This window comes from Meles meles, chromosome 2 (assembly GCF_922984935.1).
Source record: "Meles meles chromosome 2, mMelMel3.1 paternal haplotype, whole genome shotgun sequence".
In the NCBI taxonomy this organism is placed as follows: domain Eukaryota; kingdom Metazoa; phylum Chordata; class Mammalia; order Carnivora; family Mustelidae; genus Meles; species Meles meles.
Window position 1 is genome coordinate 36,505,858 of NC_060067.1, and position 25,657 is coordinate 36,531,514.

At 37.8% G+C, this 25,657-nt stretch overlaps 1 protein-coding gene across 5 annotated transcripts in view; it reads right to left on the minus strand.

The window, feature by feature from the left end:
- The window catches only part of KLHL5 (kelch like family member 5), a 92,832-nt gene that overhangs the window by 55,751 nt on the left and 11,424 nt on the right, over positions 1 to 25,657 (minus strand). For 2 of the 5 annotated variants that reach the window (XM_045998078.1, XM_045998076.1), the window contains one exon: positions 986 to 1,168. In XM_045998078.1, coding sequence (XP_045854034.1) covers positions 986 to 1,128 — 143 coding nt within the window. In that variant the 5' untranslated portion in view covers positions 1,129 to 1,168. Of the gene's footprint in view, positions 1 to 985; positions 1,169 to 12,661; positions 12,681 to 15,486; positions 15,586 to 16,706; positions 17,182 to 25,657 lie in introns of those variants that run through there. The other 3 variants (XM_045998075.1, XM_045998074.1, XM_045998077.1) reach the window with 3 other exon arrangements.

Here is a 25,657-nt window from a genome sequence, read left to right on the forward strand (position 1 = left end):
TGGAATTTTAGCTATCTCTGTGGTGCACAGGTTGAAGTATCTTTTCTAGTAAACCCATGCTCATAATACAGACTTTTTGTTACAGTATCTAGTAGCATCTCAATAAACATATGCCCATTGAATCACTGGAAACTAAAACCAAGCCCATTTTTCCTAACGATTTCACTTCCACTTTGGAAGGCTTAAGAAAACCTTTGAGACAGAGTCTTAATTAGCTTTTAAAAGCATGAAGGAAAGTCATAACAGTGATTAACATGGAACAACTGAACATGGGATTATCAAAGGAAACATAATGAATTGTTCTTTATTAAACATCTCTCTTATTTCAAAAACAGAACTTCATTTGTGTCAAAGATTTTTGTTCCCTAACATCACTGCTTTTCATATTTCTTGGAGGTCAGCAAATAGAAGTTGGGATAGATGCTGCTATTTTAAGACTCCTCTGTTTTTGCTATTTCATTCCACTGGCTTTTTTGCTTCTAAATATTCAGAGCTTTAATTTCCGTTGAGTTTACTTATTTAATAGGTAGAATTTAGGAGAAAAGCTGCTCATAGGAGCTGAAATCTTTGTCAAACAATACTGACCGATCTAAGGCTAGTGTGTTTTGTTTCTGTTTCTGCAGAAGCAAAGTGACCCTTGGGGGTTACTTAATGGGTTACTCAGTGGGTTAAAGCCTCGTCTTTGGCTCAGGTCATGATCCCAGCGTCCTGGGATGGAGCCCCGCATGGCATCGGGCTCTCTGCTCAGCAGGAAGCCTGCTTCTCTTCCTCTCTCCCTGCCTGCCTCTCTGCCTACTTGGGATCTCTGTCAGATGAATAAATAAAATCTTTAAAAAATAATAATAATTTCACATGCACTGTTTTCTTTGCAGAAATCCCATGAAAGATGCCCCTTCCCAAAAGTTAGTTGGAACAAATGATCTCAACATGCATAACTAAACTAGTAAGGAAATATTTCACACCTACAGATTTAGAAAACAATTACCTATGAGCTGGAATTCTGCGATCACCAGCAATTAGGATTACATCACACAACTGTTTATGTCTCAAATAGTTTTCCATCTTTTTAAATGTTTGCTCAGCATGATTAAGGGCTTGGAAAAATTCATCTGATGAACATGGCTCCATAGTATGGCAGGATGATAACGTCTGACTACTGTTGGAAGTCCTGAAAAGAAAGAGAACACACCTTTTGAAATGTTACTATGACACTGAAGAGATCTTCTCTGTCAAGTTCTTTAAAAACCTTTAAGTGTAATAGAAGTCACCAATGCTACCACTCAATAGTAATAGTAATATAGTATTGTGTATAGTATTGTCAATAGTAATGTGTAATCGTCATCAATTTCTGTCTTTTAAATTCAACGATGGCTCAAATCATACGCGTGTCACTCACACTGTGAGTGAATGTGACAACTGGTAGTTAATAACCATACATACTCTTTGAGGTGTCTGTTTTTGAGATCTTTTTGTTGGTCAACATATCTTCCCTGTTGAAAAAGAGCCAAGCTATATTCATAACGATAGCATATCTTCTAACATTATATTTAAGGGTATAAGAGATCATTCTTTGAAACTGTTTTAGTGACATAAATCCAAGCCATCCTTTACTTAAAAATGAGTGACAGTCCATAGTTCATGAACAGGGTAATGGTTTAGGATATTAAACACAGTTGACCTATGACCAACATGGGCTTGAATTATGGGGGTCCACTTATACATGGATTTTTTCTTCCTCATATTAGTCTTTACAACATTTTCCTTATTCTAGCTTACTTTAAGAATGTAGTATAGAGTACATAAAATACACAAAATGTGTTCATTGACTGTACATGTTATTTGTAAGCTTTCCAGTCAAGGGCAGGCTATTACTAGTTAAGTTTGCAGGGAGTCAAAAATAATATGTGGGTTTTGGACTGTGTGGGGTCTGGTATCCCTAATTCCTGCATTGTTCAAGGGTCAATTGTACACCGACATAAAAACAATGGTATAAATAATTCATTTGATTCTCTAGTCAGTCTTGAAAAGCCCAGTTAACCTATAACTTATGTTATAGGTAAAATAAATGTGATGCCCTAACCTAGGTATCTAGAAATTATTTGAAATTTCCAAATCAGAATTTGACAGCTATGAGTTCTATATTTTCATACAATTTACTGATGGAAATGGTGAAAAAGTAAAAAGGTTACAACTAGGAACTAAGTCCTAGGTTCCACCAAGATCACTCGAACAGCGTAATCAACATCCATTGGGTATGCAATAAACTACCGACAAGGTCATAACTTGGTTCTCAATTCTGGTCACAATTACTTTTAGGAATATTCTCATTCTGGCAAAGGCTTTGTTGATTCAATCCTCACTGCATCTTAAGAGAATATTTTTAATATAAACATCTAATAAACTTCCCCCAAAAAGAAAAAGTCACTGAATCTTCTAGAGTCAAGAGAACTGAAGCGAAGGAAAGGAGGTGCCTGTCGAGAGTCCTACAGCTTGTGCCTGACAGAGACAGGTCTGTCACAGAGACCACTTTTAAGACCCTTTCTCTTTTTCTTCAAAGAATATAGCTAGGCTGCATTTCCCAGACTCTCTCAAAGACAGGCGTGGTCCTATGATGGAAATGAACTACGTCACCTCTAGGCTAACGTGGCTAAGAGCAGGTGTTCCTGTCTCGTTTTTTTTCTCTTTACAGGAGCTGAATGGAGAGGACCAAGGGTTTAGAGGAAGGAACAGGTAAAATACACACGTAGGGGGCGCCTGGGTGGCTCAGTTGGTTGCGCAACTGCCTTCCGCTCAGGTCATGATTCCGGAGTCTCGGGATCAAGTCCCACATTGGGCTCCCAGCTCCATGGAGAGTCTGCTTCTCCCTCTGACCTTCTCCCCACTCATGCTCTCTCTCACTCTCTCCCTCTCTCAAATAAATAAATAAAATCTTTAAAAAAAAAATGTATGTGGCAATGAATGACTGAAAGAAAGCATTTACCTGAGCTCAAGTTATACTATCTTTAAAATAAATAAATAAAATAAAATAAAACACACACATTGAAGGTCACTCAGGTAAGAACATTCATAGGCTACACTCACAAGAATTCTCACATTGTATGGAGGTTTATCAGTTTTAGAAGGTAGCAGTGTCCCTACCTAAACTCTCCCAGCCCGACCCATTTTTAACACATACAAATAGGGGCCCTAAAAAATGTTCTTGGAGGATAAATGTAATAGAACCAATAACAATAATAAAAGAACCAAAATACACAGTATCTAGAATGCATGTGTCATACACTATGAACATTACTGGTGTAATGACTTGGAAAACCCAGGATAATAAACTCAAATTTACATTTAAGGTAATTATCATAAAAATATATTGAGTAATGTAAATTATATTTTGCTTATGCAAATGAATGAGAATTTAAAACTATTTTAAAATCTAGAAGAAAACATAACATGAGCAATAATGCATGACGGTAACTTTGGTGGATAACAATTTGAAGATTTAAAACATTTTTCAGTAAAATGAAGTTTTATATTGTCAAAATACTGACAAATGATTATGAGTTTTACTGATCTAAGAAGGAAAGAAAATTAGAACATTTAACTTTCATGAACCACAAATTCTTTTAAGAACAAGATTAAGTAAGGAAATTAAGTACTTCTTAGGGTTCCGAGATGTTGTATCACATTTCTTTCTTTCTTTCTTTTTTTTTTTTTCAAGATTTTATTTATTTATTTGAGAGACAGAAAGAGAGAGAGAACATAAGTAGCGGGGAGAGGGAGAAGCAGGATCTCTGCTGAGCAAGGAGCCTGATACGGGACTGCATCCCAGCACCCTGGGATCCTGACCTGAGACGATGGCAAACCTTTAACAGACTGAGCCACCCAGGAGCTCCTGTATCACATTCCTTATATTAAATTCTTAGTAAGGGCAGGAGAGTGAGGTAGTTGAATGTTTCTGAGTGACAATCAACATTAACTTTTGAAAAAACAAAAGCAATTTATAATATGATTATAAGGCTAGTTTTTTTTTTTTAAAAGATTTTATTTATTTATTTGACAGAGATCACAAGTAGGCAGAGAGGCAGGCAGAGAGAGAGGAGGAAGCAGGCTCCCTGCGGAGCAGAGAGCCCGATGCGGGGCTCGATCCCAGGACCCTGAGATCATGACCTGAGCCAAAGGCAGCGGCTTAATCCACTGAGCCACCCAGGTGCCCCATATAAGGCTAGTTTTGATGTTGGTAAAGGCCATCTCTTTTCTTGTCAAGAATTTTCAGAATGGTTCTTTAACTTCTGGAATGCATAAGAATAGCCTGGGGAGCCTTTCAGCATCTGCATTCAGAGCCTCATTCCCTAAGACTGATTGACTAGGTCTGAGGTAGGACTTGAACTTCACATTTTTTTCGAAAGGTGTTTCGAACACACATCACAGGCTGAAGAGCAGTGTGGTGTGCACTTCAGGGAGAGACAGAGACATGATACAAATCAGCATGTGATGAACGTACAGGTTCAAAACATAGTTTTACACAATAGAGACTTCAAATATGTGTAAACTGAATTTCTTTGCCTAAAATATTTTAAATGAACTAGCTGAACTTAATAGAATATTTGTTATTTTTTAAATGAGCACAAAGGTAAATCATGAGAATCATATATGCATATACATATTAACAAACAATAACATATTTCTAAATTAACATTTCAAACTTTGTTATTTGCTTTCAAGGCTTCCACTGCCATCACATGTTAAATAAACATATTATTTCAATGGGACAATCAATTTACTGAGATTGCTGGGTATAGAAATCACTTCCACCCATGGCTACAAATGAGGGATCTTAAGGAATGCAGGTTTCTGATTGGTAGCCAATGGAAAAGTGAAGTCACCCGTTCACAAAAGGAGCATGAAAGAGGAGAAAACAGAGCTATTCAAAAGACTTGAAGAGCTGCACAGCCTTCTAGAGTTTATTGTTTTGTTTTTAAGAAATCTGGGGGTTTACATACATAATTTTAATAATACAAGAATTTACTAAAAAAATTACTGTATCTCCATACAGTTAGAGGATCTTGACCATCAGAAGAATTATATATGGAATTTTTACATCTAGGAGGAACCTATGTATTTAATTGAATTCCTTTTTTTTTTTTTTTTGTTATTTGACAGAGAGAGATCACAAGTAGAGAGGCAGACAGAGAGAAAGAGAGAGGGAAGCAGGCTCCCTGCTGAGTAGAGAGCCCAATGCGGGACTCAATCCCAGGACCCTGAGATCATGACCTGAGCCAAAGGCAGCGGCTTAACCCACTGAGCCACCCAGGCGCCCCAAATTCAATTCCCTTATTTTGATATGAGAAAATCCGAGGCCCAAGCAGAGTAATCAGAGACAACAGCCAGCCAGTTACAAAGCCAGGATCAGGAAGCATCCAGAGTGTTCGCCAAACCACTCACAGAGAGAAATGGGAATTCTTGCATCCCCTTACCCTCAGGTAAGGGTATGAAAGGAGAAGGACTAAGGGTATGAAAGGACTACAGTGAACAAGGACTCAAGGACTCAGGGTATGAGGACTCAAGGACTAAGGGTACGAAAGGAGAAGGATGCTAGAATATGAATGAGGGTAATTTCACAGAAAGAAAATATCATAGAATTAAGAATTGTAGGGGCACCTGGGTGGCTCAGTGGGTTAAAGCCTCTGCCTTCGGCTCAGGTCATGATCCCAGGGTTCTGGGATCGAGCCCCACATCAGGCTCTCTGCTCAGTGGGGAGCCTGCTTCCCTTCCCCTCTTTCTCTCTCTCTGCCTGCCTCTCCACCTACTTGTGATCTCTGTCAAATAAATAAATAAAATCTTTAAAAAAAGAAATTCTAGACAAATGTCTCCTGCTGTGTGGCTGCCCCTTTGCTGGGTATAAGAGAGCAAGAATCTTTTCAGTTTCCATGGGACAGAGATCACATCTCTATCCCTGGCTAATCGGAATGCTTTTAATACTATGACTCCTTTACAATGCTACTATTTTCTAATTCTTTCTTTTCCTATCATGTACTTTGGTTTGGAGAGTTGAATTGGAGAGGTACAGTGTTGTGATCAAGACTATTTCAGGAAAATTCTAGAGCTGTGCTGTCCAGTACAATAGCCACTAGCCTCATGGTGCTATTTTAGGTTAATTATGATTAAATGAAAAATTCAGTTCTTTAGTTAGAATGGTCATATTTCAAAAAGTCAATAACTTCAGGGGGATAATCGCTGCCAAAATGAATGGTGCATGGGCACCTGGGTGGCTTAGTCATTAAGCATCTGCCTTCAGTTCAGATCACGATCCCAGGGTCCTGGGACAGAGCCCCACATCGCGCTCCCTGCTTGGCGGGAAGCCCTCTCCCACTCCCCCTGCTTGTGTTCCTACTTTCACTGTATCTCTCTCTGTCAAATAAATAAATAAAATCTTAAAATAAAAAAACTTAAAAAAAAAAAAGAATGGTGTAGATATAGGACATTATCGTCAATGCAGAAAGTTCTATTAACTTTTTCAATAGCAAAACAGGAATAAGTAATACACAGTATTTTCTTTAAAGGATCCCTCATGGGAGACCATTAAATGAAATGATGAATGGATAGTCCTAGCACAGAAGAAGTACAGAATCAAGGTAAGCTACTGTTCATAGAACCTCTGGTTTAAGTGGCAAATGGAAAGGCCGGTCTCTTGTCTTTATATAATGTTGTTTGGCTGGCTGGTGGGCTGTCTTTTAAAAAAAAACAATTCCCAGCATTATCAATTTTATAACTAAATCTCTTATTTCCTAATTAAAATAGTCTTTAGTAAACTTGGTAGCCTCTAAACCCATAATAGAGATATTTGGGAATAGGCCATTTACAGAGCATTTAATATATTATTTCCCAGAGATCCTACTCGATCTTTTACATGATAACAGAGGAACTACAACATCTCTGCTTCATTTTATTTATATGAGGTAACTAGGATGGCAAATCATTAAAACCATTCATAACAGATGTTCACTGTAGAGAACTATGCATGGCTGGCTATTTCTGGGCTACAAAGAAACATTTAATTTTTAGCCCACTGTTCCTCGGCAGTAGGCAATGAACTTGTAAGTCAGAAAAATGCCTAAACATAGAAAAGACACAAGTATCAAACAGAATCAAGTCATCAACTATTTACAGAATAACTCCTAACATGTAGTATTGCCCCAGTTGTTAGAAACCGGGGGACACAAAGAAAGAGAGGATCCTTCAGGGAAGGAATGTAAAGAGTCAAGTTTCATGAACTGGAAAAAAATAATTAAATAGCAACACTGCCCCGCCCCCGCAATTCCTCAGACTTCACACATGTGCACACTAGCGAATGCACATACAAAATATGTCCCAGGACCACTGGTACCACTAAGTGGTCAAAACCACTTAGAGTCTTCCCTTTTGTCATCAGAATTTGCATTAGGCTTTCTTCATGGAGTGATTTTTCAAAATAAGTTCTAAAAATCACTTCCTAAGAATTACACTATATGTAGATTTGCGACAAAAACAAAGCTGCATTGAAAGGCTAACTGGTCTGTGTGGCTGGCTCCCTCCGTAAGTGATTTATTCCCAGCTACCTGCCTCAGAGCTTCTGGCCTTCAGAATTCATGCTTTTGCAAAAGTGCAAGTTACTGGATCATGAATCTTTTGGCATCCTCTACATATATTCAAAACCACAAATGTAAAAAAAGAATGCAAATTGCTCGGTATAATACGGCTAGCAGTCTCAATCTTTTTTATGCATATCCTTTCCGGTATCTTTTTAAGCACGTGCCCAAATGCATGGATATTTACTAATTTATAGAGGATATACAGACACCATCGCACAGTTATTATTTATATTCTAAAACACAGAAAAAAACAGAGCTTGAAACGATAAGATAAAGGAATATAGTCAATAATATGGTAACAACTTTGTTCGGTGACAGATGGTAGCGAAATTTATCATGGTGATTACTTCATAATGTATGTAAATGATCGCAGTTGTATACCTGAAACTAACATGGCGTGCGAACTACCTCGCAATAAAAAAGCATAAGACAAAATGTAAATAGGAACTCTATTTTTACCATCTCTCCAGCTGATCACTGTGTACATCCCCAACTGGAGAGTAATTGCTAATGGAATACAGAGAAGGCGAAGATCAATATCAACTATTGTTTGGAAAGGCGACAAGTAGCACGTGAGATCTGAAATGTGCCTTGGAATTAAGTGGTTGAGGAAGAATTCGGGGTGTCTCCTTTAAAGGAGGGACAAGTCAGGTATATAAGGAGAAATGACAAGAAGAAAGGAAAAAGAATACCTTCACCTCCTCCCTTTCAAGACATAGATTTTTTGATTTCAGAATTTAAAGGCTTTTTCCTGGCACCTTGATCAGAATATCTACAGTGAAGACAATTAAATGTTTATAAGAGTCAAATTTTATTAAATAATAACCAGTATGAATGGGAAGGGCCAGCGGACACTTTCATACAGTGGTGCTGAGAATTAAAATAATAGTAATGTTCCTAAAGTGACTTTGAGAATACAAATCAAACACCCTAAAAATGCACACACCCTTGGGACTTTATCCAAAGGGAACAATCATCTGTGATATATAGGCCTTACCACATGAGGGTTTATTGCAGATTGTTTCTAACAGGAAAATATTGGAAATAATCTAAATTCCAAAAGGAAAAAGAATATTGGTTAAACAGAAGGTTTTTCTGTGCATGGGTCGGGGGCGGTGGGGGCGAAGGTTGGATGATGCAGCCGTCTAAAAAGACAGAACAGTTTTAGTGGACACTGTTTTTGCCTATCCAGACCCATTTCTACACTTTGGGAAACCACACATTCCCCAGCTCAGTCCACATGGTGTGGGCAGAGATGAATCTCCCCCAGGCAAAAATGAAGAAGCTCGACTGGTTTGAGTGAACCCATGATGCAAACAAGGCCGGTCAGAGTCAATTTCAAGACGGCGGTGGGCACTCCTAAGTCACTCTCTTTCCACTGGGGTTGCTAAGCTGCTAAAAAGTAAATCTAAGTGGATTTTGCAACCACACTGAGAACCTGCCCGAGAAAATGCCATCACAAAGGAAAACAGAATCTAGATAGGGAGAATGATCAATTTCTGGTGTTGTTTGAGTATCTGGTTTCAGCCATGAATAAAGCTAAGTTCTCTCCTTGGGTGCTTTATTTATTTATACAAACCAAAAAAATTCTAGTTTTTGCTTAAGTCTGTTTGAGTTGGGCTCCTGTCTTTTGTGACAAAATGAGTCCTAATTTTAGTATTTATATTAGGGCAAAAAAGTGATGCCAGGGTGGCTCAATCATTACGTGTCTGCCTTCAGCTCGGGTCATGATCCCAGGGTCCTTGGATGGAGGCCCACATCGGGCTCCTCAGCAGGAAGCCTGCTTCTCCTCCCTTTCCCCTGGCTTGAGTTCCCTCTCTCGCTGTCTCTCTCTCTGTCAAAGAAATAAATAAAATCTTTAAAAAAAAAAAAAGGTGGTTTACAAAATAGTATCTACAGGAAGGTTCATATTTTCACTCTCAAAATACATATTTTTTTACATATGTATAGAAAATATACATATTTTCTATACTTCTCCAAATTGTTATTGGCTGTTATTTTGGGGTAGGAGCATAATTAGTGATTTTTTTAATATTTCTCTTTTTACTTATCTCTATTTTCCAATGTTTCTATGGTAAAAATATTACATAATGTGGGAAAAAGCTAATTAAAAAATTCGATATGAAGAATTCTGTTCAGCCATCTTCACCTTTGCACCTGTTGATTCTAACTCCTAAATCATTCTTTCCATCTACTGCAATAAGGAGTTTTGCTGGACACATGGCTACACCCAGAGAAAGATAACAGTTCGGAGCCTCCCTTCCAACTAGTTGTGGCCATCTGTCTCGGTCTGCAACAACAGAATGGTGTTATCAGCAGAAATGATACATGCAACTTGTGTTGTTGGCTTAACGTCCTCCCTTTTCTTTTGCAAGTCCCTCCCGGGGGCTAGAATGCAGGGGGGGGAGATGAGTAAGCTGGCTTTGAACATAAAAAAAAGTGATAATACCCTACAGGATGGAGAAATGGTATGGAAGAAATCTGGGTCACTGAGTGAACTTGAGAAGTGGCGCTACCTATCTGCTCTGAGCCACCTTCCATCTGTTAGGAGACAGAGAAATAAACTTCTATTTTATTTGAGCCACTGTATTTCGGAATCTCTTACTCTATCATCTTAGCCTATTCCTTAGGGATCAGCTCCCTAAAGTAAAATGACCAAATCCTATGGCTATGTGCACATGGGGGTGTGTGTGTTGATTGTTTTCATGCCTAATATATCTAATATTAAAAATATAAAGCCTCACATTCTAGTTCCAAATGGATGAAAATGAAATAGAAGCAGTAAATGGCATAAAGGCAGGTTCATCTGCCTTGCAAATCTGGAGTTGCAAAGGCCAGTTGTGCAACTGAAGTGCCTATCCTTTGTCCTAGGCTGATCCTGCAGCTTTCCTGGCAGTTCTGAGAACTAACAGGATTCCCAGGCATGCCTATTCTGTTTCAATCAGCCAGTCAATTTCAGTTGCTTAAAGCCCAGAAGGCAGAACGGTACAGCAGACAGAGGGTTCATGAGCTCCTTGAACTCTGTACAGAAAAACGTAACACTCACACGTGCACACACATTCATGCACACACCTGCACATGCGTGCACAAAGTGTCTTGTGAGAAGAAGTTCTATAGCTTATGTCAAAGGAATTCATGCTCTGACTTGGGCATACATGTGTCAGGGAGGACCTGAAATAGACCCTCCCCAGATGCAAGTATGGTACAGTTGAACTTCTCTGCCATCTCTGCAAACAGAATTTGTGGAAATGTTGAGGATTTAATTTCAGACTGCACCAGAATTAATACACTGGTTCAAACTAGGAGAGGTAGAGACAACGTAACGAGGGGCAAGAGAAAGGAGGTAGGACTTGAGAAAAGGGGAAGATAACTCCTCGTTTGGAGAAGAGGAGGACCTCAGTGCCTTCAAGAGGAGTCAAGGAATAGTGTCTACATCTGCAAGTGAAACAGAGGAACAAGGAACTGATTAACACGGGTCAGATAGATGACTGTGGGTGAAGCGTTGTGACCCTGTTAAGAGGCTATACCTGTAAACCGGCCAGGGTTGGCATTTTCAAGAGCCAGGCTAAGAAAATCAGCTGAGGAGAGAAGGTGAAAGTGGTTAGAATGAATCATTAACTATTAGGTTAACCCAAGTTGAACCTAGAGATGAAAGAGTCACGGACAGCTGAAATAGTCACACGCAGACTGGCCTGTGAACACGAAATCTACATCTTAATTGTTTGGGCTCAAAATGCGGCTACTTCCAAGTGACCAAGGTTAATATCAACAGCGATCATTCAGGTTGATAGTACAGAGCCTTGATACAATGTGATGAAAATGCACTTTACCTTTGCGGTCTTAACCCCAGCCTAATCATGAGAAAAACATCAGATGAATCTCAGCTGAGTAAGACATTCTACAAAACATCTGACCCTACTCCCCCAACTGCCAAGGTCATCACAAACAAGGAAAGTCTGAGAAACTGTCACAACCCAGACGAGCCGGAGGAGACATGATAACTAAATGTAACATGGGATCCTACAACAGAGAAAAGGCATTTATGGGTGCCTGGGTGGCTCAGTCCTTAAGTGCCTGCCTTCAGCTCAGGTCATGATCCCAGGGTCCTGGGATTGAGTCCGCATTAGGCTCCCTATTGGGTGGGAAGCCTGCTTCTCCCTCTCTCAATCCCCCAACTTCTGTTCTCTCTCTTGCTGTGTCTCTGTCAATTAATAAAATCTTTTAAAAAATTAAGAAAGAAAAAAAAGGACATTAGGCAGAAATTCAGAAAATCTGAATAAAGTATGGACTTTAGTTAATAATAATGTATCAATATTTTTATTAATAGTAACACATATGTCATACTAATATATTAAAAATAGGAGAAACTGGGTTTGGGGTATAAAGGAATTCACTATACTATTTTTCAATTTTCTTATCAATCTAAACAGTTGTAAAAATACAAAGTTTATTTTTCAAAATGCAGTGTTATTTCACTTATTAACCCTGAGTAAATTACTTAGCCTTTCTGTGCCACATTGGCTCATCTATAAAATTAGAATAACAACAGTGGCTATCTCAGAAATTTGTTGTGTAGACTAAATGAATTCATACTAAAATGCTTAAAACAGATACTAAGCACCCAGCTAATATTAGCTGTTACCATTTTTGAATATTTATAAAGTACAGTAATATTTACACATATTGACTAAAATGTGACATACAAATCTGACATATAAAATATTAAACTCTAAATTTGTGAACAAAACTTGAAATAATGAAATTTCCCTCAATAGGTCAAGAATGGGAGCCTGGGTGGCTCAGTGGGTTCAAGCCTTTGCCTTCGGCTCAGGTCATGATCTCAGGGTCCTGGGATCGAGCCCTACATCGGGCTCTCTGCTCAGCGGGGAGTCTGCTTCCCCCTCTCTCTCTGCCTGCCTCTCTGCCTATCTGTGATCTCTGTCAAATAAAGAAACAAAATCTTAAAAAAAAAAAAAAGAATTACATAATTTCAAATTTCAAAGCTGGCAAGTCTAGTGAAATGTAAACTGTGTTCATACCATCTATGGTCACATGGTGGGTCATAATGGAAACTCCGCTGGCCTTCATAAGAATTCATCCTGAATGGGGCACCTGGGTGGCTCATTCATCAAGTGTCTGCCTTCTGCTGCTTGGGTCATGATCCCAGAGTCCTGAGATCAAGCCCCACATCGGGCTCTCTGCTCAGTGGGAAGCCTGCTTCTCACTCTCCGACTCCCCCTGCTTGTGTTCCCTCTCTTGCTGTGTCTCTGTCAAATAAATAAATAAAATCTTAAAAAAAAAAAAGAATTCATCCTGAATTATGGTCTTAGTAACTACTGCACACTGACAACCCTGACTTAGGGCCTAAAATTCCTCACAGTGTGAAAAATAAGGGTTGTATTTCAACATCAAGGTAATGACTTAGATGATTCCCATCGAGAAAATGTTGGCTAGGGTACAGACCTAAGATCAAAGTTAAAATAGGAAAACTTTTATTAAAGATTTTATTTATTTAGAGAGAGCATAAGCATGGTGGGGCAGAGAGAGGGGAGAGAGAATCCCAAGCAGACTTCATGCTCATTATAGAACCCAATGTGGGGTTCGATCTCCCAACCCTGAGATCATGACCTGAGCCGAAATCAAGAGCTGGATGCTCAACTGACTGAGCCACCCAAGTGCCCCCAAATAATGAACACTTTTATTTATTTTTTTAAAGATTTTATTTATTTTTTTGACAGAGAGATAACAAGGAGGCAGAGAGACAGGCAGAGACAGAGGAGGAAGCAGGCTCCCTGCTGAGCAGAGGGCCTGATGTGGGGCTCCATCCCAGGACCCTGAGATCATGACCTGAGCCAAAGGCAGAGGCTTTAACCCACCAAGCCACCCAGGTGCCCCATGATGAACACTTAAATCACTTAGATGTGTGGCAAGAGAAATTAGCAGAAGTCCACGGGCTGAGGCTGACATGTCTTCTAGTTAGAGTGCAATTAATCAAACATATAAGCAACATACGATGCCCTTTAAGTTCTGTCTGAAATTGTGCAGACCCACTGTGGGTGCTAGGATTTTATGCAGGTAAAACCACTCCACTGTTTTCCCTTTTTTCTAATAATTCAAAATTTCAGTCTAAGTTCTGAGATCTACCTAGATTAACTATTATGAGTGCTTACATAAGAAATTCTCCATATATCAGTATATTTCTGTTGTCTTAAATATTTTAAGATACCAATTTTTAACATACTCAAATGTTTACTATATTTTATCTTTTGTAAATATTATGTAAGAAAAAGAAAAAAACTTATTCCCAAGACTTATACAAAAATTTGATGAATATCAGTGTGGCTTCTTTTGACATTAACAGTGACAGCTTCTGATTTGCTTACAGTAGAAGGGCCACCATCTAAGGAGACTGCTCACTTAATCAAAAAGCTAGGGGCAGGGGCACCTGGGTGGCTCAGTAGGTTGCGTCTCTGTCTTCGGCTGTGGTCATGATCCTGGAGTCCTGGGATAGAGCCCCGCATAGGGCTCTCTGCTCAGCAGGGAGCCTGCTTCCCCCTCTCTCTCTGCCTGCTTCTCTGCCTACTTGTGATTTCTGTCTGTCAGATAAATAAATAAAGTCTTAAAAAAAAAAAAAAGCTAGGGGCAAATAAATGTATCCTTATGACAAAGATCAAATACTCAGCTGAAGGAAGATGTGAGAATCAGATATATTTAATCTAGAAAAAACCAGAGGAGTAGTAGGGTACACACAAATGACATTTCTAAATCTAGAATGGTTGTTTTCGCTTTTTTGCAATGAGATGTTAGGATAGAAATTTCAAACCTTTGCAAATAGTAAGTTGCCTTGACACATTTTCAAAGACTTTTTAAAAGTCCATTTCATTTTTGAAATATTATTTTAGGAATAGTTTGGTCATTGCAGATGTAAACTATTTACTCCCATCTTATTATTTACTTTCTCAAGCTTTTTGATTAGCATTTTTAAAACAACATTTAGATTTTTTAAAAAGATCATTGTCTTACTTTTATATCTCCTATAAGAACGTCAATTTTATGTTCTTAAAGTACACATACAGCAATCTCTCGCTTAAAAAAGAAAAGGACAGTTTTTTCTTTCATAATAAATATCCCACTAAGATGATATTTTCATATGTATACTAAAGAATACATTAACTTGATTTCAAAATCATTAGCTATGCATATTACCTTTGCCATAGGAAGTAAATAATAGCAACCAATGTGTCATAACCTTTCCAACTTTATACATTGTATATAGATTTTATACTCACATATGTCTGATCTCTCCAGGTAGTAGATACATGTTAAGATTTTTATAACTTATGGGGGTGCCTGGGTGGCTCAGTGGGTTAAAGCCTCTGCCTTTCGCTCAGGTCATGATCCCAGGGTCCTGGGATCGAGCCCCGCATCGAGCTCTCTGCTTGGCAGGGAGCCTGCTTCCTCCTCTCTCTCTCTCTGCCTGCCTCTCTCCCTACTTGTGATCTCTATCTGTCAAATAAATAAATAAAATCTTTAAAAAAATAAATAAATAAGATTTTTATAACTTATGATGATAAATGAATGTTTTTTTTCTGATTTTGTTATAATAGTCTTGATATATTGCATTGATTTTCAAATGGGAAGATGATTACTTTTTGGATTTTCATAAAAATGATAAACCCTGACCCTTTTACTGTATACATCAGCATTCTCTTTATGGCAACAAGTCTCCAAAGAAAATACTAAGTAATGAAACCATACTTACTCAACTGATCTCCATATTAAAATTATTTGTGGTTCTTATTCACTTAATGCTAAATCACAAACTAATTTAAAATATTTAAAATTAAATACACTAGTTAGTTACCTATGTAAAGATATGCCCCTCTCTCCGTTATACAAATGATTATAGACGACTGGTCTATATTTATTATTATTCCAACACCATAGTTCAGAATTCCATGTTCTGAAGGTTAGAAAAGGAGAAGGCAATAAATATCCCCAAGTAAGAGATACTTGAATCTATGAACTCATTTTGTCTTCATCTCTTATGATGCCTATAATTAAGAACCAACATACAAATTACAAGTGTTATCAAAACCTGCCAAGAAATTTAAAAAAAAAAGAAACCAGTAATCAAATTGGACAAACAATAGCCTTTAAATATTGAGAAATATCTTTGTATGAAGATGAACCAGAAAGATGATTTTCATGCTGTGACTTGTTACATAATATGCTATAGTAGTTTAAACTGATTGAGAAGAAAATTCATTTCAAAGATAAAGCCGGGTTCCAAGGGGGAAGACAGATAAAGTCATTGAGAAATCAACCAATTTTTTCTTTATGTTCTCTCCTCAAACTCACTCTCGCTTCTTCTCTTCCTGCTTTCAGTAGCTGACTACATCTAGCTCCTCTGTGTTCCCTGATATTCTCCTAAAGGAATGTCCTTCACTTCCCTAAATAGCACAATTTTCAGTGAAGTGAAGGTAACAGGAATTAGTAGCTGTCATCTCAGAAAGAGACACGCTACTGTATTTCCTGTGTTAGTCTGGAGGGCTGCAACATACAGGACAAAGAGAGATAACCGTAAGAAAAAATACTATTTTAACTACAGTGGTGTAAAAAAAAAATGATTGACAACTACAACGTGCATCTCCTTGCAAAACCTATCATTTTCATTAAAATTAAAAAATGACTCCGTAATCTGTGGCAAAGTAAAATGTGATCTCTTCTATAGTTCTGCTCTGACTCCAGAAGGTAAATGAATGAAGCAAACTGCACAATGATGCATAAAATTGCTACTATATATTATTTTCGAGGCAGAGCCACATCTATATATGGAACACAAGATATTTCAGAATGATTGCAACTTGCTGTCTTCATAATTTTACAGAATTAAAATTAATATTAGACCATTTTAGTAAAACCCTAGCAAAAGTACCATATATGCATACCCAGATGTTATATGTGGGTATGCATGTAGAGGTCTACATATATATATACACACACACACATATATACTGAATTATTAACACTATAGAGCATAAGCCCCCACACCCCATTTCTATCAGTAAGAAAATAATCAACCTGCACGAACTGGAATCAGATTCATTTTCTTCTTCACTAGTGCCATCATCCACTTCTGGTCTATCCAGCCAATGGGCACCGCCACAATCTTCCGCTGTAAACTCAAGCGCAGGGACTTCAGAGGTGGATGCCATTGGCCAAGAAGGTGAATTCTGAAAATCCAGTTGGCTGGACCTTCGGTAACCAATTGAAGCCAAAGGCAACTGGAGGCTACATGGATCTAAAAACTTTCTCCCACCGTTTGCGCCAGTCTGTCCTCGATTCCAAAATTCTCCCTGCTGGCTGTCAACTGTAGAATGAGATGATGCTTGATGGCTAAACCACCTCCATCTGATTTTCAAAATCTGCTTCACATCAAACTCTTTACGAGAACCAGACATCCTCAGAGAAACCAAGTGATCGTCTAGGCAACGGGCAGAAAGCACTGCACCCAGATTTTGTGCATCCGACCAAGACAAGAGAAGTCTATGCCCTCCTGTACACAACAAACAGATTGAAAGGCAATAAATCACGTTCACATATATATCTGCATTAACTTTTATACCAAGAGAGCAGATGATAAAGAACAAAGGAGAATGAATAGCGATGCAACACAGTGGAACATTCCGTTCAATCAGAGCAAACTCTCATCCACCTATCCTGAAGCAGCTCGACCACTTTCCCCCCCTCTCTTTTCCCATACTGACCATTAGCTCTCACAAACACTGACAGCATTCATTAAAGTCCTTTCAAATGCAGAACACCACCCTCTTTTCTTAAACCACAAATGACAGAAACAGAAAGCACTATCCCGTGGCAATATCTCAGTCTGGGGCTGCTTAGTGGATTAACTCTTCCATTGCTGAAACCAGGAATTTATTCCAGAACATTTTCCTTTGTACATAAAAATCACTGGGAAACGAAAATGTTTCTGGTTTCAGACTAAATTCCCAGAGGAGATATCACAAAATCATCATTTTTTTTTTAAAAAAAGCATGTTTTCATCAGATGAGTTACAGTGACTTCCAAGCTGTGCTCAGTAGATGGCAGGAGGAGGGGGAGGGAGACAAAGGTGGGGCTCCTGTTCCTTGCTCTCCGCTTCTATCTTCTTCCTTCAGGAAAGGAATGTATTTAATTAATAGAGTAAGATCTGGGGTAAGATTTCATTTGGGCAAAGATTAGAAAGAGGGAGAAAGAAAAAGTCTGAAAACTACAAAGGATCAAAATATGACAGTACTTACTATTTTCTCAAAGAAATAACTGGAAGCCAGTATTGCTCTATAGTTAGGATTGGGCTGCTTTGATTTAGTGTAATTTCTGATTTTGTATGACACGGTTTAGAAAGAGGAAAGTGTGGCTCAAGAAAGCTACCAAGGACTGGGACGGGATTATTTCTTGGGTGTACAAGTATTTTAATGGTGCCCTCTATTGTTAGCAAAACAAAACAAAGGTCTGAACATAGTTACAATTAAGGCAAATTGATAAAGCAAATTTTAAAAAATCAATCAAAATTTAAAATACTGAGTAGTCACTGTGAGCCAGACACCCAGGCAGGCCTTGAGGGGGACACGGTCATATAACCTGTTGGTTCCTACTTTCAAAAAGAATTAAATCGAATTACTGAAACAAAAAGCACTTGGTAATTTAAATAGAAGACACATTATAAAGCTGCAATATTAGTATACTGTGATCTACAAATACTGAATTGAAGTTTTCAGGGTGTTCAATGTCTAATGCTGTTTCGCTTGAAAGACAATGTCTATTCATCAACGGACCCAAAAAAGGCTATTTTGGGCTTATAAAAATATTGGGAGGCATAGATCTTAGCCTCACACAGCTCTTCAGAAGAACAAAAATTACTCAGAGAAAAAAGAACAAGAGGCATGAAAAACCATCTACAATTTTGTGGCCAATATCGTAGAACAAACCATAAATACTGTAAGAAAGAGGAAACAGATATAGAGATGGTGTGGGGTGGTATGTGCCAGTTTCATTAGAAAGAAGGTCTCTGGGAATAGTAAGCTGTATAGAAAGAACGAGGATATTTTATAAAGGAAGAAAGATATTAATAAAAAAGCAAGAAGTGAGCATATTGACAAAGAAAGCAGGGCGGGGGGGGGTGCGGCTAACAGTTTGATCAGCCAGCCAGACATACCTAATTAATTTTAAGGAGTAATAAGACATAAACTGGAATGAATATGATAAGATAAAATGCCTTGGGCATAAAGCAAAGGTGTAAAGACTCACAGGCAATATTAAGTGGACCATTGAACAGGGCAATGTTTTAGAAAATTAATTTGGCAGCATTCTGCAGGAGCCATTCAAGAGGAAAATGGCATTCTCCCTGTCTGCTCACCTGTCACACTCCTTCCTATCAACAATTCCAACTCCACTCTATCCAACTTTATTTCTGTTTTCCAACAAGGACCCGCCGCTTCATCAGTTGGGATAGAGTCTACATTTTGTTACTCCCGCTTTTATATGCTATTTGTGTCCCAAGGTCTCTGGGTTTAAGATCTTTCTGATCCTTCAAGTTCAGCACAGGTACCTCTGCCCGCAGAGAGGCTCCTCCCATTCCTCTAGCCTTGTGATTCTCAACAGGGGTAGAGCCTCTGCTCCTGCCCCCCAGAATGGCTTCTGGAAGTCATGAGTGGGTGGGGGGAGGAAAGAACTTGTAGTTGCTGGATGACCAGAGAGTGCCATGGGCATTGAGTGGGCGGAGCCCAGAAATGACAAATGTGCAGTGCATGGTATGGACCCACGTCATGGAGAGATGTCCCTGTGGTAAATCTTCAGCATCTTGTCATCGTCGTCATTCAATTTTACATAAAGAATTTTCATCTCACCGGTGTTTGGAAATTCATCTGTGTTGTTGTCTGTAGACGCTGATATTTGGTTTTTATGGCTATATGGTATTCCACTATATAAATATACAACCATCAAAATATGTTCTATTGCCCACTTTAGTTGTTTCTTGTTTTAGACTTTTGCAAGTAATGCTTCTGCGAACGCTCTTGTCTGTATTATCGGATGCACATGTATATGCATTCCTATTGTGTGTGTATGTATATATGTGTACATATGTGTGTGTGTATATACATACACACACACACACACACAGAAACAAAACTGCTAGATTATAAGGTATGCATATGTTCAACTTCGGCTGTTCTTACTGATTTATACTCCTATAACCGTATGAGAATTCCAGTTACTCCACATGCAGCCAACACCGATACTATCAGTCTTTAATTTTAGTCTCGTTGATATAGGTGCACAGTGGAATCCCATTTGATTTTTACTTTACATTTCTCTGGCTATTAATATTGTTGGGCAACTTTTCATGTTTACTGGGCATCTGGATATCCTCTTGGTGAAAGGGTCTTTGCTTAGTTTTCTTCATTTTTTTCATATTAAGTTATCTATATCTTTTTGATTTGTTGGAGCCCTTTTTATTTCTAATAGGAGTCATCTATTAATACAATTTTAATGTAAACTACCGTTTTCCCACTGAATTGAGGTATTGCTTTTGGTATTAAGTAGCATCTCATATATTCAGAGATCAATTTGGGGGTACTAATTCTATTTGTCTACTGTTCTACTATTTGTCTTTTTAAGCCAATAGTACAGTGTTTTAATTACAATCTATCATAAGATGTTTAATATTTGTTTAACCAGTTCCCATCTCCATATATATCCTTTTTTAAACATCTGGGACACCCTGGGGCTCAGTCGTTAAGATCTGACTTGATTTCAGCTTAGGTCATGATCTCAGGGTTCTGGGAATGAGCCCCCTGTCAGCTCTGTGCTCAGCAGGGAGTCTGCTTGGGATTTTCTCTTTCCCTCTCCCTCTGCCCCTCCGCACCTAAAATAAATAAGTAAATCTTTTAAAAAAATACTTTTTAAAGTTAATTTTAGATATTAACCCTTGTATACACTTTAAAGTAGTATTACCCAATCCTCTCCTCAACAAAAGACCCGGCCCTATTGAGATTCTAATTGGAATTGCCTTAAATCTACATATGAATTGAAATGATTGGCATTTTATGATATTAAGGCTTGCATCTAGGCATATTTGTTGTTTAGTTCGTTCAGCTCTCATGCTCACCAATAAAATTTTAAAATCTTTTGACTATAGGTTCTGTGCTTTTCTTACTAAATTTTTGTTATCAAGTTCTTTTCCTTTCTTTTTTTTTTGTCACTGTAGTAAATAAAGTAATTTTTTTCTAGTTTCATTTCCCCATGGTTATTTCTATTATAATGAAAGCATTGAGTACATTTCTTATATCCAGTCATTTTATCACACTTCCTCATTAGTTACAGTTTTTGCATTGGTGCTCATTTCTCATTATGTTAAGTTACAGGTACCTTTGAGACTCCTAAGTGGAGGTGTCAGATAGCTGGGATAAATGTTCCTGGAACTCAGATCCAAGCTCCAAAAAACTCTAACAGAAGTCTAATGGTGGAGAAGCCGCCAAAGGAGACTGGAAAGGAATAACCCATGCAGTAGAGTAAAATCCTCAAGGTCTGGTGTCAGGCAAGTCAAAGGATAAAGGTGTTTCATGGCCAAAGGCATGGCCACAATGTCAAATAAGAGGGTGACTGCCACCTACAAAGAAAAATGTCCATGGGAATTGTCAACATAAAGATTTTGCCAAATGAGATAGGAGCTGTTTCAGTAAAGGGGTGGGGACAAACCCAGCCTGAGGTGGGTTTAAGAGTTAATGGGGTAGGAGAAGAGTAAGAAAGGACATGTTCAGAACTTGTTCAGAAAATCTGAACAGAGTCTATGGCCATACCACCCTGAACGCGCCCGATCTCATCTGATCTCGGAAGCTAAGCAGGGTCGGGCCTGGTTAGTACTTGGATGGGAGAAAATCTGAACAGAGAGGCTGCAGAATGGGATTATAGCTAGAAGAGGGGAGGGATCAAGGCAATAGATTTGCTTACTTGCTTATTTGTTGATTTTTTTAAAAATATGGAACACACCAGAATGATGAGAATGATCCAGCTGGAAGATGAGATTGATGACTGCAGGGAGAAGGGAGAAGCATTGAAGCAGAAAACAGTGAAGACTTTGATAAAAGGGAAGGAATGGCACCTGAGTGCAGTGGATGGCTTCGATAGTTATAGGGGGAGGGATGCTTCTTCTGTTGTAAGATTTTGTAACTTTCTAAATGCATTGATTATTTAAAAGGAAAGGCATACATTAAGCAATCTACTCAAGATGAAAATCAAATCAGCCCTCTAAAAGGAGTCATGAAATAATAAAGATCAGAGGAGAAACTAAAGAACTAAGAAATAAAATGACAGAATTAATAAAGATCCAGCTCTTAAAAAAATTTGCCAGTGTATTCTCTTACCCTCTAGTAAATACAATCAAAGAAAAAACAAATTAGAACTTAGAGGATAAAATAACAGTTATAATAAAATAGAATAAATAAAAGAGTTAAAAAATAAAAGACTAATAAGGCTACAAAAAATTTTAATGTCAAATTGAATAAGGGAAAATGCTGACAAATGAAGAGAATTTAGGCAAGTGAAGTTGGAAAACAGTCTTCAAAGACAGAATTTTCTCAAAATCGTTTACAGGAGACCTCTATTTAATGGTTTTGCCTAAGGTTAAGCTTGTCTAAGCATGGATACTTTGGGGAAAAATCTTCATTCTGACCAGAAAGTTCAAAAATTATCTATTGATACAGTAGCTTGTTATAGCCCCCATGTTAGAAAGAGCTTTACAAAAATTATTTCCCAGCTTTAACTCAATTCTTGGGCCATCCTTTCTTTGTGAAAAATACGTAGTAAGCTTAAGAATTAATGCTTTCATGTCACGAAATTCAGCATTTTTAAAAAGATTTTATTTATTTATGAGGGGTAGAGAGAGTGTGCATGGGGAGGAGCAGAGGGATAAGGACAAGCAGACCCACACCGAGCACAGAGCCCATCGCATGGCTTGATCCCAGGACCCTGAGATCATGACCTGAGCAGAAATCAAGAGTCGGTTGCTTAACTGACTGAGCTACTGAGGTGCCCCTCAGCATATATTTAAGTAACATTTTTTCTTGTCTCATCTACCTTTGCCAAACAATATAAAATTGTTTTGCTCAAAAATTAAGCCAGTTCTGATGAGAACACCTTACAGTAATTATTTTTACAAGATCAATACATATTAAAAATCATTACACTGTTAAATTATTAAAATGATATGCACAGACTATTCCATATAAATTAGATCCCTCCCTGTTCCCTATCCCCCCAACTCTTGAAATTCTTTCATAGCACTTACCATTGCCTAGCATACTCGATGTTTATTCCCTTATTTACAGTCTTTATCCTTACTACAAAGTAAGCTTCGACAGAGCTTTTGTTAATCACTGTTGCCTTAGTACTTAGCATGGTACCTGGCAGACAGTAGGTGATCAATAAATATTTCTCTAATGAATGAATATATCCAACAATTATAAGAGCAATAATAAAAAACAGACACTGTGAAATTGTAATATAATCTAATTTTTAAAATATTAGGAAACATGTACTTCTGATAACAAACCCTTTTCAGTATTTTTTCAACTTAAGAGAAAAACCACAATATGTTACTCTAAGAATTTTCTTTTTCTTTTTCTTTTTTTTTTTTAAGATTTTATTTATTTATTAGAGAGATGGAGAGAGAGCACAAGTAGGCAGAGCAGCAGACAGAGTGAGAGGGAGAAGCAGGCTCCCCACTGATCGGGGAGCCCTATGAAGGGCTCAATCCCAGGACCCCGGGACCAAGACCCGAGCCGAAGGCAGACGCCTAATTGATTGAGCCACCCAGGTGCCCCAGAATTTCCTTTTCCTATTTCATTCTTCAGGCATGAAATTTTTGTCACTTTGAGATCTAATGACTAAACAGCAGATATCTTTTCAGACTGACCAACATTTTCTTTAAACTGATTATCCAATTATATTCCATACCTCTCTTCTATTTTAATAAGTGGGGTTTACTTAAACCTGAGATACAGCTCAAAAACTATTTAAAATAGGAAAGCTCCAATTCTGAATACATTTTTCAAAATGTACTTAAGGAGTTCACACACAATTTCTGCTGCAAATCTGCTCAAATATTCATTTGTAAATTTACAAGATGACTCTGCTCATTATTGTAACAGCAACAGTGAAATGTCATGAAGACAGACTGCAGACAAGCTCACTTCAACAATGTGATTCTGGAAGGCACAGCTTCACTCAACAATAAAAATCAAGGCTACAGAGGAACGGGGTTATATGGGTAATCATTATTTTACAAACCTCTCTTCACATAGCGTTTTTAAGACAACAGTATTTGTTTTATGGAGTAATCATTCCTAATGAATCTATTCCTGTACTTTCAAGTGTGTAATACAGATCACGTAAAACACTTCAAGAATTAATTCTTCCCTTGACTATGAGAAGGAGTTACGACACATGATTTCAAAGAATCCTTTAAAGTGTGATGTTCCGGGATACTCTCAAAACTTAGTCAAGACAGGTGTTTTACCAGAATTTGGCTTAAACACTAGGAAACTAATATAATTCCACTAACACTTAAATTCCAGTAACATTTAAAAATGATGGCAGAAAATAGTTATTCACACGGATTAGAAAAGATGGAAAATTTAAACTTTCACTTCAGAAATATTATCGGATAGCCTATACCTCTTCTCCAACTCCATAAAAAGCACATGTTATAAACGTAAAACAAAAAATCCTGTTTATGTAAATTTAACACATCTTTGTGCTATATGCAGAAAGAACTTAAAGGTGAGAAAACAGACAATAAAATTGATTAGGGCAGGGACCACTATATCCCTAAGAATTCGTATCAAGCACGGCATTCAAATATTTACCACATTTAAATCAAAGAATAAATGAATAAATGAACAACACGGATCTTGATTTGAAAGATCTTAAAATGTAACAGAGGGGTTTTGAATGAATCCCTTGATGAATTATCAAGGAGGAAGTGGGTCCTTTATCTGGGAGAGGATGAGGTTCTTGCGTCAGTTTAGAGGTATATTTCCAAAAAATTTGGCATTTACTCCTGACAAATAAAATATATAGCTACATATTTTTTAAAAAATTGGCAACAGTGAAGAATGGATTTGTGAAAGAAGAGACCATCAGTAGGGAAGCCAGTTAGAAAGCTCTGCAAGGTGAACACCTGGGTGGCTCAGTCGGTTAAGCAACTGCCTTTCGCTCAGGTCATGATCTCAGGGTCCTGGGATTGAGTCCCATATGGGGCTCACTGCTCAGCAGGGAGCCTGCTTCCCCCTCTCCCTCTGCCTCTCCCCACACACACTTGTGCTCTCTCTCTGTCTAATAAATAAATAAAATCTTTAAAAAAAACGCTTCAAGGTAAGAGGTATAGTTTAACCTTAGTTAGAGGCAACAAGATCTGAAAGGGAGATGAGCATTAAAGATACTATAGAGACAGAACTTACAGAATGTTTGTGGCAAATGGACATGAAGCAGTCAAAGATGACAGCATTTTCAAACCTGGGTGATTGGAAGAATGGTAACATCAACATAAAGAAGGAAGTAAGAAGGTTACAGTTTCACAAGGGTTGAGTGTAGCTCTAAATAAATTTCATTTTAATTACATAATCTAACAACCAAATAGAGGAATAAGAGGCTGGTGTCTTACCTACCTTATAGTTAAATATCAATCTATTTAAGAAATCAGAAATTTAGATGGACCCTGGACTCTTAACACTCATTATCTTTCCATTCTTTCCACTGGTTACAACACATGGCATCAACATTTCTTTTGTAATAATAATAATAATAATATACCTTAGAATAGAATCTGAAATACAAAATAAGGATTCTAGCCCAATGCTACATCTTTCACTTTGTTAAAAATAATTGGGAAACACCTCTGATTCAATCCATAAATGAAAATTAAAAATAAATATTGAATTTAAATTCAGTTGTAACATACTATTTAGCTTTGT